Source organism: Pinus tabuliformis, chromosome 3_2 (assembly GCF_031772625.1).
Source record: "Pinus tabuliformis cultivar Carrire ecotype Pingquan chromosome 3_2, CPIR1, whole genome shotgun sequence".
Classification (NCBI taxonomy): domain Eukaryota; kingdom Viridiplantae; phylum Streptophyta; class Pinopsida; order Pinales; family Pinaceae; genus Pinus; species Pinus tabuliformis.
This window is the reverse complement of record NC_142302.1, coordinates 486,123,158-486,142,459: the sequence shown is the minus strand read 5'-3', so window position 1 is coordinate 486,142,459 and position 19,302 is coordinate 486,123,158. Positions and strand designations below refer to the sequence as shown.

Genomic DNA, 19,302 nt, shown 5'->3' with positions numbered 1-19,302 from the left:
TGGTGCAACATGTTGTTCAGCATCTTGCTAGGTATCTCACAACGATAGTGGTTTCTTTCTTAAGGGAGGATCATGTGGTGGAGGATCTAGAGGATCCATGGAACCCATTGGATTATCAACAAGCTCATTTTGAGGTTCCAATTCAGACTCAAATGCAGTATTAACTCTTTCTTCCTTCAATCAAGGCTGAAGACTAACTGGCTCTCACTGAACTTGTCACTGCCACCTCAGTCTGTAGTCAAACTGATGAAGACTCCACTTAATTGAAGCTCCAAGTCTACGCATGCTATCTCGATGATCATTCTAGTAAACTAGAAATAAACTCATCCTAGCTGCAGTCTATCTCATGAGCTCACACTCATACTTAGAGGGACAACAAATTGAGGTCTTCACTGGCTAAGGCACAAGCCAGAAGACCTTTACTCTCTACATTTTCAACACTGTACTAACACTCCAATTAAGTGGCCAACTATAATTTAAGCGTCATTAGCATTAAATAACTGTAGTTAGAATAACTAGGTAGCACAACTCCTTGAAGTATCAATAAAAGCATTCTACCTTATTGTATCAACGGTTCCATTTAGAGAATTGTGTTATGCATCTCCTTTTCACTTGTGTATATTCTGGGTTTTCCACACCTATAATGCATGGCCCCACGATGGAGGGGGGACTTAAGGAGATGCTTAGGATGGATGATTTCCTACGTAAGTTCATGGCCCCGATGTTATGATTTCTACTTCCAATATAAAAGTAACAATAACCTGAAGGAGCATCAAATGGAGAGGCTTAGTATGGATGGTTGACTCGGTGGATTCAATGGAATTCCACCTTCAATATAAGGGTGACAAAAACTTGATGGGGCAACATGGATAGTTTCCTTCTCCGTGAAGATACATGAGGGAGATGGCAATTCAATGGTTGGTCCTTGATGTATTAGAGGAGAAGAGAAAAAACAATTTGTGATACAGTTATTCTTCTTTGTAAAAGGTATTGTTTATGAATGACTGAGTGGTAAGAAATATTAGTGTCTCACTGTCTTGACAAGGATATTGGAATAATATCTACACACAAATCTGTGTGAGTTTAATGTTATGTTCATTATTAATGGTATGATATGTGACAAAATGCAAGTGCAAATGTAAATATAATGGTTAGGTGGTTAAAGTTTAAAGTATCATACCCTACTGGGATGGGTATGATATGTGTGAGAGAGTTGAATAAAATAATGGAAGTCTTCTCTCCACGTTTGTGTTTATTTGTCTGGAAGTGTGCAGCTGAAAATTTCTGTATCAAGGACAGTCTTGTGTTACAAATGATATTTGTATATTGCATATGTACAATTATTGATCACCTTGTGTCTTGCTAGATAAAGATTCGAAACTTAAATTTAGTTTGCATCTTCTTGTCTGTGGATCGGAATATATAAAAAAATATACAAGACAAGTCATCAATATCTAAAAGGTGCACTTCACCTCTACCCCAGATGCTGATAAAAGACACTTGTCAGTTGAGCACAACTTTGAGCAAGGCAAATAATCTCCATTCCAATGTCCATTATTATTTTTCAGCGGCTCAGTATTTTTGTCTAATCCCCCCACATTTGAGTCCATGTACCGTAACAAAAGTGGTGAGCAATCTTCAGATTGATTGGCCACACTCTCTGCCTGGAAAACAGCTCTTGGTCCTTTCAGGTTTGCAGCGAATTCCTCAACTACCAATGAAAATTGCTCCTCTGTAAAATAGCAAAGATGATAGAAAATAAGAAGATAATTCCGTTTTTCAACAGAGGCAACAGCTGCTTTTATCTAGGCTACGAACATAAATTCATTTCATCCATCAAATGTGTCGAATAATATTTGTTGTAAACTTCAATGACAAGGGAAATTTTAGCAAGAAATTTCTACGATCTTAATTCAGCTATGTCCATTGGTATGAACAGTTTAGAAACAATTTTGACAAAAGAATTCATTTGAGGGGGAGAACTCTGCAATTGGATCAGCAAATAAAATTCCAACAGAACAAGTAAAAAGGCTATTATGATATATAAGAAACAAGTTAGCAACGTATAAAAGTACATAATTGGAGCACCCAGGAGATCTCAATTAACTCTATCTTAAAGAAAGGAAAACTGCAAACTGGCCCAATTCTTCAGCAACAAAACATGGTAGTGCAAGTAGACAAAGAATAGCAGGAAAAAAGTGATGTTTTCAGATCCTTCTAATCTGTAGCCCAATCTGAATCTCTCTTTTATGCTCCTTCAATCCTTCCCAGATAGCCTTACAATCCATTACCCAACCAGACCATGTGAGAAACATAAATGTAGGACAGCTATTGTTAGTTTAATTGTTGCATGAAGAGTGTTTGACTCTTGCTGTGAAAACGATGCATCTGTGGGAATCTCGAAAGAGTGAATTGTCTCATAGCCCCTTTTCATCTATTATTTTGACACTTGGAATCAGTTGGACTAGGAAGGCCCGCAACTAAAGTTGTTGCATAACAATATGTACAGTGGGTGCTTGGCAAGTGTGGGCATGTCCCTACCTTGACACTTGCAGAGCGCACTCCTTGAGTTAGTTAATTGGAGAAGTGTGCTTCGCACGGATTATCATGTAACCACTTACCCAAATGCAAGATGCACTATCTGACGAAGGGCACATTCCCTTGGTTAAGGTTTCATTTATTGGAGGAAGATTCTCCTGGGGGGCATGAGTTGATTAGAGTGGACCTTGTCAAGGTTGATCACTCCACTTGTGGACCCATTCTCATTTGTGGACATAGTCTTGGGCTTTACCTTACTTGTAAGTCACTCCTCTTCCTCCATAAGAGATGATGCGAGAAAATTTTCTCCTATGCGATTACCCATTTTGGTGAGTAACAGACAACTCATAACAAGAAAGAGGTTGAAGCCAAGAGGGTGATCTTTGATGCAAGGAAGGTTCATTTGATCCTGCTGGCAAGCCAAAATGTATCGTCAACGTTAAGGGGATCTCCCCAATGCAAAATCCCAATTAAACCTTACACCGTTTCAGATAGGATTCCCATCCGGTGTGCAGGCCCGGCTGCTACCATGTTCGTTTGAAAATTGTTTTGGACAAGATTAGAAAGAGTAAAGAAACTTGATAAAACTTCTGACAGAATACATGTCAGAGCAGTTTTATGAAGTACTTCAAGAACAAGATATAAAGAATATATCAGCAGCTAAAGAAAAAGGATGTGAATATTAAAGAAAGATTGTAAGCAAACTTCAATTAAGATACATGGATAGAAGGAAAATATACGTCATCAATTGCGAATTAGTTATCAACTAACAACAGTCTTTAAAGCATAAATCAACAAATAGTCTCAACAAAGATGTGAGTCTCAAATCAACGAAATAGTTCATTAATTGCCAACACATACCATTCAATCACCACAAGATAAGTCTTACAATGCTCAACAATAAATGAGTGAACTTGCTTGCCATGGCTCAAAGAGCTTCTCAAAATTGGCTGAAATATTCAATATGCCATTGCACCAAGCATTCAAGAGATCCAATAGTGGAAATACGAAACTGTCACTTGATCTCTCAAAAGAATGTACTAGGTTTCTGTTGATTTTCTAATGCAATTAGAGTTAGCACAATATTTCTCAAATTTTGATAATTACTTTTGATGTAGATCTTCTTTTAATCTTGTTCCAATATATCATTCAGCAATTATACTTCAGAAATTCAACAATAAAGAACAATAGAGTAGTAGAGATCACAATGCACAAAAGAGAGAGAAGATTTACCCTGGGAAAACCCACTATGGGGAAAACCCAGCAACCTTTTCAATAGAGAAATTCTTCTTGTTCAATGAAAGACACACCTAGACCTATGGTCAAACCTAGTCTTCTCCTCCAAGTCAAGTCACCCAAATTTGATCTTGCACTTCGCTCTTGATCCTGCACTTCCAGAATTTCGGCCCTCTTGCAATACTAGTTGGCCCAGAATTTCGGCCCTGCAGTAGTTGCCCCAGTAACCTAGAAAATTTCGACCCCCCTGCAACAGTTGCCCCTGAAAATGCGAATCAAGAGAGAGAGATTCCTTCACACGTGCGAGTTTCTAGAGAGAGATAAGAGAGAGAAAATCCGATCTTCTTTTTCGTCCTTCTTTGTCCTTCGCTCACTTGCCTAGAAACTGTCTTGAGTGAGGAATTCGAATTGCCCAAATGAGGAGCTCAAGTTGCCTTTATATAGTAGTCTGTCTAGAGTGAGCGGATGCATCTCTTGGCCAGGGCCAACTTGACTTGCAGGGAAGTTGACTTGCCACTTTTGGAGCCAAAAATTTCATTTTAATAATTCAAATTTACATCTTTGAAAAGTCGCAATGGAACTTTGACTCAAAATAAATTTTCCTTTGACATAAGCACTTACAAATATGCTTTACAATGATAAATATAATTACATCAAGTGACCACAAGTACATTATGAAGACCGACCATAGTTACAAATTCAACACTCCCTCTTACTAGGGAGGTATTCATAATCATTGTCATAGATGTTCTCAAATTGTACAAATTTCTCTAAAGAATAGGTTATTTATTATTACCAGTGTTGTCACCTGAATTGTACACCCAATGCGACAACACTTAGGGCAGGGGTTGTCACTTTGATCCCTTCCCACTCTGTTTAAGCTATCTCTAATGCAGGCTAAGGGGGGTAATCCCTGAAGGAAAAATGATGAGGAACTTGTTGAGAATCAACAAGTTTAGGAGATACAGATGAATATCCTAGCAACTTGATTTAAATTATACGGCAAGTAAGATTGATGAGCACAAACAGTTAGATTATAGATTTATCAATGATAGACCAGTGCCTTGAAAATAGAAAATACTTGCACAGTAGAGATCAGTGTATCAAGTTACCGGATAGACAAATGTTGCAAGATGCAAACATGCCTAGGTATATAAGCAAGCCCTCGCCCTCATTGTAATCATCTCACATCAATTATTTTATATAATATTCAATATACAATTATTTGTCCTACACTGGATGTCACTCTGATCCTTGCCCACTCTGTTTAAGCTATCTCTAAGGCATGCTAAGGGGGGTAATCCCTGAAGGAAAAATGATGAGGAACTTGTTGATAATCAACAAGTTTAGGAGATACAGATGAATATCCTAGCAACTTGATTTAAATTATACGGCAAGTAAGATTGATGAGCACAAACAATTAGATTATAGATGTATCAATGATAGACCAGTGCCTTGAAAATAGAAAATACTTGCACAGTAGAGATCAATATATCAAGTTACCAGATAGACAAATGCTGCAAGATGCAAACATGCCCAGGTATATAAGCAGGCCCTCGCCCTCATTGTCATCATCTCACATCAATTATTTTATATAATATTCAATATACAATTATTTGTCCTACAATGGATGTCTTTGTCCTCAAAGTATTTTGAACATTATTGTTGCGTATACAAACCTTGTTCGTTACATTGGTATCAGAGTATTCCTTTGAGCATACGAACTTTGTTTGTTTACTAAAATCTACTAGGGAAGCCTCCCTTGTGTTGTGTTGATCCATCACTAAAACAAGGGAATTTGTTACCGAGGTGACATTGACAATATTAATACTCCCATTGTTGCACTTAGTGTAGGTTACTTAGTGAGGCTTTGCACTAAGGTGCTAGATTTCGCTATAATAAGACCAACATGCAAGTCGCAACTAAGAAGGGTTAGATTGCAGCCCAATTCTCATCGACATATCACTCACAAGCCAATGCCACTCCCAAAGAAGCCCACTCTAAAGGGTCCTAGTTCTTCTTCTAAGATTAAGAGCCAAAACCTCTGCCACGTCCATCAATGGAGAAGCCTTGATAAGAAGATTTGAGCACCACAGACGTTAAAGAGTGGAAGATGCAGTCAAAGAATTGAAGTCTGCAACTTGTTCGAAAACATCAAATAGAAATGTAAGCCATAGTTCACTTCCTAAATCCTATAGTGGCACAACTATAACGTCTCCTAAACTACAGATTGTCACCCTAGGTAATTTTGTTTCAAGTAACAAATTCAGTAGCCTTGGTATATAGATGCGCCCCATAACTGAAGCATTCTCTATCTTGGAATGTTAGAGTGATGACTATCCCAAGCTGTAAGTAGTATGTCATAAGTATAATGAAGAACTCCAAACCAACTGTCGTTTTGTAGGAGGTTAAGTCCACGAAATTTGAGTTAAGATGTAGAATGAATTGTCACTGGAATGGAAACTTTTAGACCTCGAATCATTCCCAAGGTATTGGGGTTGTGGTTATTTGTTGTTGAACATGGTACACATCACAATAACATGCACATGTGGATGATAGATCATATTGATGTTACAGGATAGGCTTTTGGGTTTGCATATGCCCCAAAATCCAACACCGAGAGATGTTCACATTGGGATTAGATGGACTCTTCTCTCAAATATAGAATGGATTCTTGGGGGTGATTTTAACATAGCAAAATGATGTAGGCACAAGGAGGATGATATTAGTAGCATAACCTTTGGAGTTAAGAAGAAGGCATGAGAAGGTGTGAGGCTACTACTTCGTTCTCTATCTTGGAATGTTAGAGTGATGACTATCCCAAGCTGTAAGTAGTATGTCATAAGTATAACGAAGAACTCCAAACCAGTTGTCGTTTTGGAGGTTAAGTCCACATAATTTGAGTTAAGATGTAGAATGAATTGTCATTGGAATGGAAACTTTTAGACCTCGAATCATTCCCAAGGTATTGGGGTTGTGGTTATTTGTTGTTGAACATGGTACACATCACAATAACATGCACATGTGGATGATAGATCATATTGATGTTACAGGATAGGCTTTTGGGTTTGCATATGCCCCAAAATCCAACACCGAGAGATGTTCACATTGGGATTAGATGGACTCTTCTCTCTCAAATATAGAATGGATTCTTGGGGGTGATTTTAACATAGCAAAATGATGTAGGCACAAGGAGGACAATATTAGTAGCATAACCTTTGGAGTTAAGAAGAAGGCATGAGAAGGTGTGAGGCTACTACTTCATTAGTAAACTGGGGGGGCAACAAAAACCTCAAAGAAAAAGAGGAATGAACATAGGACAACATAGCAAGGATGCCATTCAATGAGTCTAATAAATGTTATATAAAGTTATTGGTTTTTTATCCCAATTTGATTATGGGGGTTGGTTTATTTGGTGTAAAAATTGTTGTAGGGAAGCAAAAGACATCAAGCAAGTTCAGATCAATTTTATGGGGCCCATCATGGTATAGACTTTTCTAGTAAGCTTTGGCCCATGGATGTGTTGATGGCGGCTCCTCTAGTGGGATCAATGATATCAAAACCAAATCGATTCCAGCAAATTGGTCGATCTGACCAATTATGGTGCCATACAAGTCCAACTAAAGGTTCTTAACCGAAAAAAGGCCAATTCTATCTTAAAACAATCATAAATGTCAAAATCAAACAGCTTCCTATGGAATCGTACATCCTACAATGGGAACCACTTAATTTTTCTTAAACCAATTGAAAAAATGAAAATAAATAACTAAATTTAACCCTACCCCCACCAATGCCATTTTTCAATCTAATCATGTTTAGGATATAGATTATGAGAATTCAGATAATTCTCTCATAATGATTTGATTATAGAATCTAGAGTCCAAACTATACTTACTAACTAGTGCTATGCTTATTTCTGCTGGAATTTCTAAGTCTGACACGTTAGAAACCCTTCATGCACTTTACTGATTTATTCGTACCTACTTGTTCTATTAATTAACAAGTTATTTACCATGTAAATACTAGAAATATATACAAATGCATGCTCAACACATTACAGATCAACAACTGAAGGAAATAGAAACAAGCACACAAGTACACCATTGTTTTTGGACTAATGTCCCCAAAAAAACCCAATGCGGGAAAACGATGCAGCTATCTAAGGGTTTGATTTATTAAGCAGTTTCAGAATACAATCTGAGTGCCAAATCCGGCTCACCCAAGAGAGAAAAATCTCGGCAGTAGTACCTCTCTACTCGGAAGCATATATTCCGGCTGAAACCCCGGATAAACACTCCGGCAGCTCCGTAGCTCCAATCTACCCCACGAAACCCCTGCGTCAGCCTCTCTCTGGCCCAGCGTTAGCCCAACATCACTCCGACTTGGCCTACGTCAGGGAGGCACTGCGTTAGCCTTCTAGCCCTCTGCGTCACCCACGCTGGCCCTCTGAAGCACTGTGCAGCTCCTGGCTACCTCTGCGTGAACCCTGGCTAGCTCTATGTGAACCCTTGGTTGCTTCTGCGTCCCTCTCTCTGGCTACTGCGTTGATCCTCCTAGTGCTATCTCTGCCTCTCTGCTTCTATATTCACTGCCCCTCAGCTACAACTCTGATCACTCTCTCAACTTTCTCAGCAAACCCAGCCCCAAAAGTTCGAAATCTTGATCTCTTGGTGTGTTCTCCAAGTGACCCTCAAGCCTCCTCTTATACTTTTCTCGTTGACAAATCAACGGCCGAGATTAAGTCCCTAATCAACTTCTAAGATTAGATCTGGCTTGATCCATGACTTTTGGACCATTCTAACACAGTTTTATATTAATACACATTAATGTTTTATTTTCCCTAAGTTTAGACTTAGGGACTCCATTAAAAATATTAATTATTTTAATATCTCCCAAATTGTTAAGAATCTGCCTAAACCCTTTCTGGGTATTGGAGATCTCATGTGCCCTAACCTCTCCACCGATTTTCGTGGCTAGAGCACATCCAATGCTACCCCAAATCAACAATTTCTAGACTCTAGAGATTGTTTAAAGCCTCTTGGTTGATGCATTTTGGTACAGGTATGGATTGCAGTAAGTGTTATTTTAGTTAAATGCACTCTCGCTATATACATGAGAAACTTTGCATATTTGTGTATAATGGTTTGGATTCACATGGATGCACATCAATATATTCATGTATTTTTTGATTGACTAGTTTTGTGGTCCAGCTTTGTTTCTAGTTTTTGTTCGATTCTGATCTAGATTCAATTTTTGAGGTAGACCAGTTCAATGACTGCTTCATTTTTATAACATTGGAACATGGGACACAACTATTTGTAGATTTGTGAAATTTATGAGGGGGTGGGGTAGGTTGATAGCTTGGAGGAGGAGAAAGGAGTTGAAGGATGCTATACACCATCTTGATGAGGTGCAATTGTTTCTATAAGAAGATATCCACAATATTGTGCTCCAAGAGGAAGTAATGCACTTAAAATCAATGGTTCAAAAGGGGGAGGAATACATTGCCATGGGAGCCCAAATTCATGCCAAACTGCAATGGAGTAACGCACTTAGAATCAATGGTCCAAAAGGGGGAGGAATACATTGCCATCAGAGCCCAAATTCATGCCAAACTGCAATGGATTGACAAAGGAGATGAGGGTCGAAGTTCTAATTTGATTTTTGGAAGTGTTGTCGCACAGATTGTCACGACAACGCTCAGACCGGGGGCTGTCACCCTGATCCCCGATCTCTCCGTTTAAGCCTGTCTCCCGCGGCTAAGGGGGGTAGACCCTATGAGGTGATGAAGACCCACTGTCGACCAGTTGGGTTGGGAGACACGAAGAAACAAGCACTAGATTGATTTTATTAATTTAGCGGACCAGTGCCTTGTGGGGTTAATGTTTAATCGATTAAGTATCAGATACTGCAGCAATATAAACCATGAAGAGCAATCATTTATCATCAAAGCTTAACTTTTGCAGTTAATCTTCAAATGAATATTTACCCACGATAAACATTAATTCCCACGTCAAAAATTTTTAGCCTCAGCATAAAAGATGAAACCTAAGAAATTTTCGAGCCAAGACTGAAATTGGCAAAATATTTCCAAAATATTTTTTTATGATTTTCAGACAAAAATTAAAACAAAATTTAAAGAAAATCTAAATCTATACTTTAAAGAAAAGAAAACTTCCTCCTTAAAACTTAAAACCTAAAAATAAAATCCTATCTAAAGACCTAAGGAAACTAAAACGTAACCACATAAACATCTATGAAACAATCGAATGACAATAAAAACAAACAGCGAATATCTGAGCGAACGACGGGATATAACGTGACCATGCTCAGGAACAAAAAAAATGAATGCGTACCCAGACAATCTGCAATGATACACAGTCGATGGCGGCTTGAGGTTTACCTAAGGACTTTCGACTGATCCTGGTTAGGAACGGCTTCACGTTAAATGCTGTATCTAGACGGATTTTATTACCTGAGCGCCTCTGTCTGCGGATACCCTCGACGGCAACGTGTTTAGGTTGGTTTTTTGCAGCTGAAATCCACTGATCCGGGACCGTGAAGCTCAAAAGACTTATGAACATAGATTTGTCTACCGAAAATACTGTCGTCAACACTTTGACGGATACTCACGCTGGCCCGACAGTACATACGGCGGATGACTTGTGGTTTGAAACGTTACCCAAAGAATATCGCCAAGGATTTTCCAGTGTGTGCGTTGCAGCCTCCGACAAGGCTCACGTGATGGCGGCAGTTTATAAAACGCGTGGGTATCATATACGATCCAAATCAAATTTTGAAAAACCAGGTCACCAAAATTCGCTGCCCAGGTGAACGATAGGCCGATGTTTTCAGATATGTCGGGTTTTCGACAAATGAGGAGCTCAAAAAAAATTCTCAATTTCTCCTACTCCAGAAACCCTGAAAAATTTATCAAAACCCAATACCTGCAAACACAAGGAAACAAAACCCTAATGAAGACTGCGTATAAGGCAAAATTTGAAACCCAGAAACAGCTGAGTAATTTACAGATTTTGGCCCCTTAATAGCCAGATTTAGCAATAAGAGCAGAAATATTATCAAAATTTGATTTTAATGTAAAACGCTTCAGAAAACCCTGCATGCATTCATAAAAATATATTTCGAATGATAAGCCCGGGATCAAGAACTGGCTGGGCTCTTTCAGAAAACACAACCCGGGAGTTGGCTGGTTCAGCCGAGAACTTCCCCTAACGCCCGGTAATCTGAAAAAAAGATTTCCTGCACAGCTTAAAATCAACCATCAACATAGAAGGAGAAAACAATAGTGAAACCCCGATCAAATGGAGATACCTGCCAATATATTTCAGGATCTAAACTATCATTCAAACCTCAAAGATCAGACAAGATACCTGTGCCTAGATCAATCTTCATTAAGCTATCATTAATGGCTGAAAATAAAATTATGCAGAACAAATAGAACAATCTTACAGCATTTTCAGAAGAGTAACACCAGCAAGATTTTTAACCCCAAAGTCTTCTTTATTGCTAAAAAAAATGAACTACAAGAGAGCTTCTTCAGCACAAGACTCACAGATCCATTGATCTCAAATGACTCCTAGCACCCTATTTAAAGGAAAAGATCCCAATGGCTAGTTCGAGTGATCCATGTCGAAATGATCTCAACCGTCGATGAGGATCAAGACATCTCTTAATCTCATCCGTCGAAATTATTAATTCATTAAAAAATGAAATTTTGCATGTATTTACTCAAAATATTATTATTTTATTATTTTTTAGGGTTTTTGCTCTATTTTATAATTTTTTATTTTTTTTTATTTTTTTTAAATGGATCCTCGAACTTAGCCTTTGGAAAAATCACCTAGGACCTAGGACTTAGGACTTATGAGGGGATTAAAACATTTTCTAACCCTCAAGACACTTTTGATCATGACTTTTACAATTTACATCTTAAGGGGGAAAACCCCTTTATCATAGACCCTCATAAACCACCCAGTTCTGCGACACAACTATAATCTAGCAGATTAACGCACTAGGATTCTCCTAAAATTCTAATGACAAAATCCATCCCAGCTTTGGTGTCAGGCTGAAGGAAAACTCTGCCGATCATGGATCGGTGAGACGAAAAACCTTCCAGGATGTAGATTACCATTAGAAAGTTAGGTCCACCTAGGCAATTTACATACACGACTCATATCTGCTAAGATTATTTACAATTCATATATGCAGACTGGGTTTACAATTAAAATGATCAAGCTGCTGATGACTGCAGGATGGCACGGACACGTCGATCAGGTGCTACCCCTTTTTGCAAAGAAAAAGGGGGTGTACTGCATGGGTAGTTGACCGGTAGTGGTCAACAGGAAGCAAAAAGGTTTTTCAACCCAGGTCCTTGGATTGCACAAGGTTGATGGAATACTAAAGGAATATTCCTGCTAGAGCATGTTTGGACCATACTTCCAGAACATTTTTTCTCGCTATGCTCTCAAAGATAGGGTAATGGAGGTGTTGGGTACTTTTTTATTGTATGTTCAACCCAATTTTGTTGCACCCGACACGTCGAACAAAGTCTCTAGTGGTACCGGCTCTTTTGACAACGCCTATGGAACAAACGAAGTCTCACCCGTGGCACCTTACGGGGAGTTGCGAGAACCAGGTTTCTGCAGTTGGGAAGGGAATGGGATTCTAATGGGCACCATTTTCTCACAAGAGTCAAACCCTTGACACACAGAATTTGCCATTCTCAGACCACACAGTGCATTATCTACACCAAAGTTCAACATAGCCACAAAAGCACTACAAAAAGAAAAAGAAAGGGGGCTCTGAATCCCTTAACAAAGTTTACAGTTCACCCATGTAATATACTCATTTAAACACATAATTCACATCAACATTTTAACAATCAGAATGACAGTAACTTAACAACAAACGATATTAAGCCATGAATCAACACGAAAACAACAAAAATTACCCAAGACGTTCTTCTATTAACTCATGGAAGCCGAATACATCAAAATAGCCCAGCTCCATATGGCTTTCTCGGCTCACTAGCCTGTTGATTTGTGGTAGCATCGAATGTGCTCTAGCCATAAAAATTGGTGGAGAGGCTAAGGCGCATAACATATCCAAGACCCATAAATCATTTGGGGAAATTCCACCCGGATGGAGAGATATTAAAATAATTAACATTTTTAATGGGGTTCCTAAGTATAAACTTAGGAAAATTAAAATATTAATGTGTATTAATATAATATGGGTGAGAAAGTTCTAAATAACGAGGATCAAGCCAAATATAATCTTAGTCGTTGATTAGGGACTTAATCTCAGTTGTTGAAGACTCAACAGGAAAAGTATAAGAGGAGGCTTAGGGTCAATTGGAGATACACCAAGTTGATCAAGAATTCAATTTTTTTGGGGCAGTGTTTGCTGAGAAATCGAGTTAGTGATATGTTGTAGCGAGGGGCAGTTCGGAAGAAGGCCGAGAATACATATCAGAGAGGCAAAGAAAGTGTTGGAGAGACAGCGCAGAGCCTTGGAAGGTGGACACAGAGGCTAAGGAGGCCAGCGCAGGTGACGCAAATGGCCAAGAGGCTGACACAGAGGGCCTATAGGCTGACGCAAAAGCAGCAGAGGCTAGCAGAGCTGGCGCTGGGCTAAAGAGGCAGCGCTGAAGGATTTTTGTGGGGCAGACTGGGAGCTGAGAGGCAGATGCAGAGCAGAAGAGGGTGACGCAGTCCCTAGAAGGTGACGCAGTTCCAGAGAGAAGCTTGGAGCAACTTTCGTTGTCCAACCAAGGAACTGTCGAAGTTGTTGTGGGATCAATCATCCGGTTGCTGACTAGCCGGAATATCTGTCTCCGAGGAGAGGTACTTCTACCAAGGAAATTCTCTGAAGGGTGAACCATTTCTGGCACCCTAGTTGTATTCAGAAAACTACATAATAATAAAACCCTCGTATCTGTTGCACCGGTTTTCCCGCATTGGGTTTTCACGGGGACAATTGTCTAAAAATAACGGTGTCCCTTGTATGATTGTCTCAACTATTTCAGTTGTTGATCTGTATATTTGTTGAGGTTGCATTTGTGTTTATTTCGGTATTTATATTTATAAATAACTTTTTAATGGAAAGAACAAGTAGGAGATAATAAACCAGATAATGCAGTAGGGATTTTTGATGTGTTAGATTCGAACATTTCAACATGGTATCAGAGGGTTGCAGATCACAGGAGGATTGAAGGCACCAACAGGAATTTGAAATTTGCAGCAGTAGCAGTTGTCCCAAGAGACGGTGTTGTTCTAGAGCAGAAGCAACTAGAGAAGAAGTGACGCAGAGCCTACGTCATCATTTCGAGCCAAGGGAAGGGCCAGCGCAGAGGCAGAGAGAGGCAAAAGAGGCTCACGAAGAGCCACATCATCCTGCTCAGCCAGGTAGGATTGACGCAGTTGGCTAGAGGGGCAGATTCAGCCTTTGTCGGGATTGCGCAAAGCCTAAAAGGCTCAGTTTCTTCAGTTGCCGGAGCTTGGGGAGCCGTGGGCAGATTGTGATTTGAGGAGCTGGTGGGACGTTGTTTCTGTCGAAGCAGAACAGTGTCTAAGGAGACGGAGCCAAGGTAGAGGGAATCACTACCTCGATGGATTTCTAGCCAAGGAATCTAAATCCGTGTTGCAACAACAAAGGAGGATTGGAGAGGAGCGGTTCGACAGTTGGCCAGAGGATTTCCAAGAGGGAAATCAGGACTTAGAGGGAGATTTCCAAGAGGGGAGTCGAGACTCAGAGGGAGTCCAAAAGAGGAGCTAAAATGGCAATGAATGGATTGAGGGATCAGGACAGGTTGGACGAGGCTTCCAACTTTGTCATCTGGAAGGCCAGGATCCTGGCAATCCTGGACAGACATCGCATCAAGGACTTCGCCTTGAAAACCGTAGTTGTCCCAGTTGACCCGAATGCTAATGAGAAGTATGAGGAGGCCGAGGCGAAGGCAAAATGCTTGATCCTAGATGGGGTCAAAGATCATGTCATACCACATATTGCTGAGAAGAACACAGCGAGGGAGATGTCGGAGGCGTTGACCATCTTATACCAGGGCTCTTCCGTGTAAAGGAAGATTCTATTGGAGAATCTGTTGCGGTCATATCAGATGCAGAAGGGAGAGCAGATAGATCCATTCCTTCTCAGATTGTAGGAAATTCGCGACTAGCTTACTTTCGTGGGGTCTACACCGGATTCAGAGTTTATGGTCAGAACTGCCCTGAATGCAGTCTTCGAGAAGTGGGAAACATTTGTCCAAAGTATTTTGGGCAGGGCTACTCTTCCTAGTTGGGAGAAGATGTGGGCAGTTCTTCGCCAGGAAGAGATCAGGTGGATGACCAAGGCGGGCAGTAGTAGAAAGGGAGGTCGAATCAAGAAAGAGGAGGAGGAGGATGCAGCTCTAGCATCTGCAGGATAGTAAGGGAAGAGGAAGAAGGACGTCTCCAAGGTAAAGTGCTTCCATTGTGGGGCACTGGGACATTATGCATCCCAGTGTCCCAAGAAGAAAAACAAGGGAGAGGCTTCCGATTCAAAGGCAACTCCAGCTAAGGTGGAGAAAGAGGTCGAGACTGATGACAATTGTGCCATGAGTGCTCATGCACCTCTAGAGAAGAGGTGGGGAGACATCAAGTTGTAATCAGGAGGACTACACACTAGGGGCAGGATCCTTGAGGTGCCCAAACTCTTGGATCACATCCGGGTACGGGAGCCCCTAGCGAGAATAGCATGATGACAGGTGTCGAGTGGAGCAAAGTGTAGTGGAGTAGCAAAGCAGTGCTTGGGTGCAAAAATCTGAGGCAACGCAGTGGAGGTTGCAACAGTGCGAGAGGCACAAAAGTGTATACAACAGCAGAGTGGCAGTAGAGGGAGCACAGGATAGCAGCAGAGGCAGTTTCAACATCACGAGGCTTCCAAACTGACTGGAATGTTCGTATTTGGGAGAATTCAGTTACCTACTTCTCAGTAATTGAGTTGCAGTACAGCAGTTAGCAGTGGCAGTGTTAGGGGCAACATGGGCAGCATATTGAAAGGGAGTTGCGGTACAGATGTAGTAGTGGCAATGGCAGTGTCATGGGCAGCAGTATAGGGAATAGCAGTGCAGGAGATGTGAGGCAACAGGCCAAGCATCAGCACAGGTACTAGGATCAGTGTGATGTTTCAGTGGTGGAGCATTACTAGAGTAAATTCCTCGCTAAGAGTGAGTGTTGAATTGTGGTAGCATCTGATGTGCTCTAGCCATGAAAATTAGTGGAGAGGCTAAGGCACATAACATCTCCAAGACGCAGAAATCGTTTGGGGAAATTCCACCCGGATGGAGAGATATTAAAATAATTAATATTTTTAATGGGATTCCTAAGTATAAACTTAGGAAAATTAAAATATTAATGTGTATTAATATAATATGGGTGAGAAAGTTCTAAATAACGAGGATCATGCCAAATCTAATCTTAGTCACTGATTAGGGACTTAATCTCAACTGTTGAAGACTCAACAGGAAAAGTATAAGAGGAGGCTTGAGGGTCAGTTGGAGATACACAAAGTTGATCAAGAATTCGATTTTTTGGGGCAGGGTTTGCTGAGAAATCAAGTTAGTGATCTGTTGCAGCGAGGGGCAGTTCGGCAGAAGGCCAAGAATACATATCAGAGAGGCAGAGAAAGTGTCGGAGAGACAGCGCGGAGCCTTGGAAAGCTGACGCAAAGGCAGCCAGGACTGATGCAGAGGCTAAGGAGGCCAGCGCAGGTGACGCAGAGGGCCAAGAAGCTAACGCAGAGGGCCTAGAGGCTGACGCAGAAGCAGCAGAGGCTAGCAGAGCTGACCCTGGGCTGAAGAGGCAGCGTTGAGGGATTCTCGTGGGGCAGACTGGGAGCTGCGAGACAGACGCAAAGCAGAAGAGGGTGACACAGTCCCTAGAAGGTGACGCAACCAGAGAGAAACTTGGAGCAGCTTTCACTGTCCAGCTAAGGAACTGTCGAAGTTGTTGTGGGATCAATCATTCAGTTGTTGATCAACCAAAATATCTGTCCCTGAGGAGAGGCGCTTCTGCCAAGGAAATTCTCTGAAGGGTGAGCCATTTCTAGCACCCTAGTCGTATTCAGAAAACTGCATAATAATAAAACCCTCATATCTGCTGCACCTGTTTTCTCGCATTGAATTTTTCCGGGGACGATTGTCCAAAAATACCGGTGTCCTTTGTGTGATTGTCTCCATTTATTTTAGTTGTTGATCTGTATATGTGTTGAGGTTGCATTTGTGTTTATTTCGGTATTTATATTTATAAATAACTTGTTAATGGAAAGAACAAGTAGGAGATAATAAACCAGATAATGTAGTAGGGATTTCTGATGTGTTACATTCAGAAATTTCAACATAGCCTATGGGAATCATAGATGCAATGTAGAACAATGCTAAGAGTCCTATGATGCACAACTAAAGTCTAGAATCGAACAGAACAGAGCCCCTAGCCAAATTAGCTTTCCCTAGTTTATACATCTTTAGATAATCAAAATCACTTCAGAATTTTTTCAATGAAAACAATTTACCTGCAAATATTATGTATTTTACAATTCTTTACCAGTAGATATTTTGGAGCCTTTCTTGAATTCAAACTGATCATCTCTCTGCAGCCACGCTCTAACTATTTGTGTGGTTTTCCATGCCCGTTTCAATGGTGCATGCTTGCTTCTTCCGCGCGACCCCTCTGTGCACTACGTTCTACCTCTCCTTTTCTACACGCAATCCCCAAAACTTCAAAAATGCCTCCAACGGGCCCACAACACGCACCTGTGACTCGTCCTGTTGAGAAATCTAGGGCAAAGCAATTACGTGATTTCGCTTCTAATGATAATTGCTTGTGAATGCTTTTTACATTTTTAGATTAAGATCTTCTCTTTACTTAGATTAGTATTGTGTTCTTCTTCATCAAACAGCTACCAATGCATAAATAATAAAGAGACAAGAGACACAAAATGTAGGCGATAAGCCAAGGCCAAAACCTCTCCAACTTGAGAGGAAAACCCAAATGAATTCTTCTTCTTATAGAGACTTCAATTGACGAATACCAAGACCAAGACCCTTGACACAACCTCTCCAAGACCAAGTCACAAACCCTTCTTTCCAGCTTCTTCTTCTTGACCAAGTCCACACTAGTCAAACTGCTAACTTCGCTCTCCTTCTCGGCTACCCTTCAGATTTCGGACTCCTGCAATTCTCAGCCTATTTCAGAAGCCCTAGTTGTAGCACGTGGGAAGTGTCACCACCAAGATTGTACCCTTGATCCCTTCGTTCAGGATGGATACTTTTTCTCCTTCAACTTGGCTTGCATTCTTAACTAGACTTCTTCCTTAATTCGGCCTCCTATGATGACTAAGATAACTTTGGCTTTCCCTACAGCAGATGATACTTCTCCTCACACATGTGATGGATATCAGCCCTAAAACAGACTCCAACAACTTCGCTCTTCCCCTCCTCGCTGGCTATAAGGTTGTCTTCCTTAACCTTTTCGCACTTCTTCTAGCCTCAGATTGCTTGACCGAAAATCTGTCCCATAAGTGAAGCCCGAGTTGCCTATATATAATGGTTTGCCCATTAGAAATAAGTCGACTCGATTGAGTTATAGGCCGACATGTCCTTTCTAGAATCCTCCTTAGGCCGCCTTGTAGGTGAGCTTGTGACAAGGTCGTGGAGGATAATTTACATAATCAAAATAACTTTTTACAATGTGTAACATGTCTTCAATACATGACAATGACTCCCTAGGCTCTATGACTCGATGACCAACCCTAAAGGCTTACAATGGGAGCCTTAACTAAAATAGATCTCCATGCTCATGAAGCCCATGAGACAAGCATTACAAAAATAATTTTATTTTTCTTCTTTACATCAATTACATAAAATCACAATTACACATGTCATTATGAATACCGAACCTAGTTACACTTTTCAAAACGTCCCGAGCCACTCAACCCTCTCTGATGGAAGGAAACTTTGCTCTGATTGTATCTTTAAGTGATGTAAAAGCACTTATCAATTCCTTCGCCTGAGAACAAATGCGGTTGTAATGGGAAACGGTTTCCTCATTAATCTAGGTTGGTGGGCCACCGACAATAGCATCATGTAGTTCTTGAGACACAACAAGTGCTAAATCTAAGACTCGCATTGCCTCCTCCTGTAACTCCTCAACTTGTCATGCGAGCTCCTGCTGCTCGTCATATTTTGTTTCTGCTCTATCCCTAATTACTTCTTCCCTTCTATCAGTGCCATCTTGTCCTCATTAGGTAACTGAGCTATTTGTTGGGCAATCTCTTTGACTTGGGTATCCAGGTCCTGAACTTGTTGAGCGGCTTCTTGTAGTGCTCGATTTTTTGTTCGAGGATAGTCCACAAAAGTAGCGCTTCACCTAATAGATGTTGGAATTCCAGGTGAAGTCTCTAAAAGTGGTCAAATTGGGCTCTAGCTTATTCCTCCTCTGCGAGGCGTTGTTTCTCCTCAAGGGAAGTAGT

General features: G+C 40.6%; 1 protein-coding gene across 1 annotated transcript in view; it reads right to left on the bottom strand.

The window, feature by feature from the left end:
• LOC149181417 (Peptidase C78, ubiquitin fold modifier-specific peptidase 1/ 2) overlaps positions 1 to 19,302 on the bottom strand; it is a 456,391-nt gene that overhangs the window by 302,505 nt on the left and 134,584 nt on the right. The window contains exon 3 of the mRNA XM_089416612.1: positions 1,473 to 1,732. Within this exon, the coding sequence (XP_089272738.1) occupies positions 1,473 to 1,732 (260 nt within the window). The remainder of the gene's footprint in view (positions 1 to 1,472; positions 1,733 to 19,302) is intronic.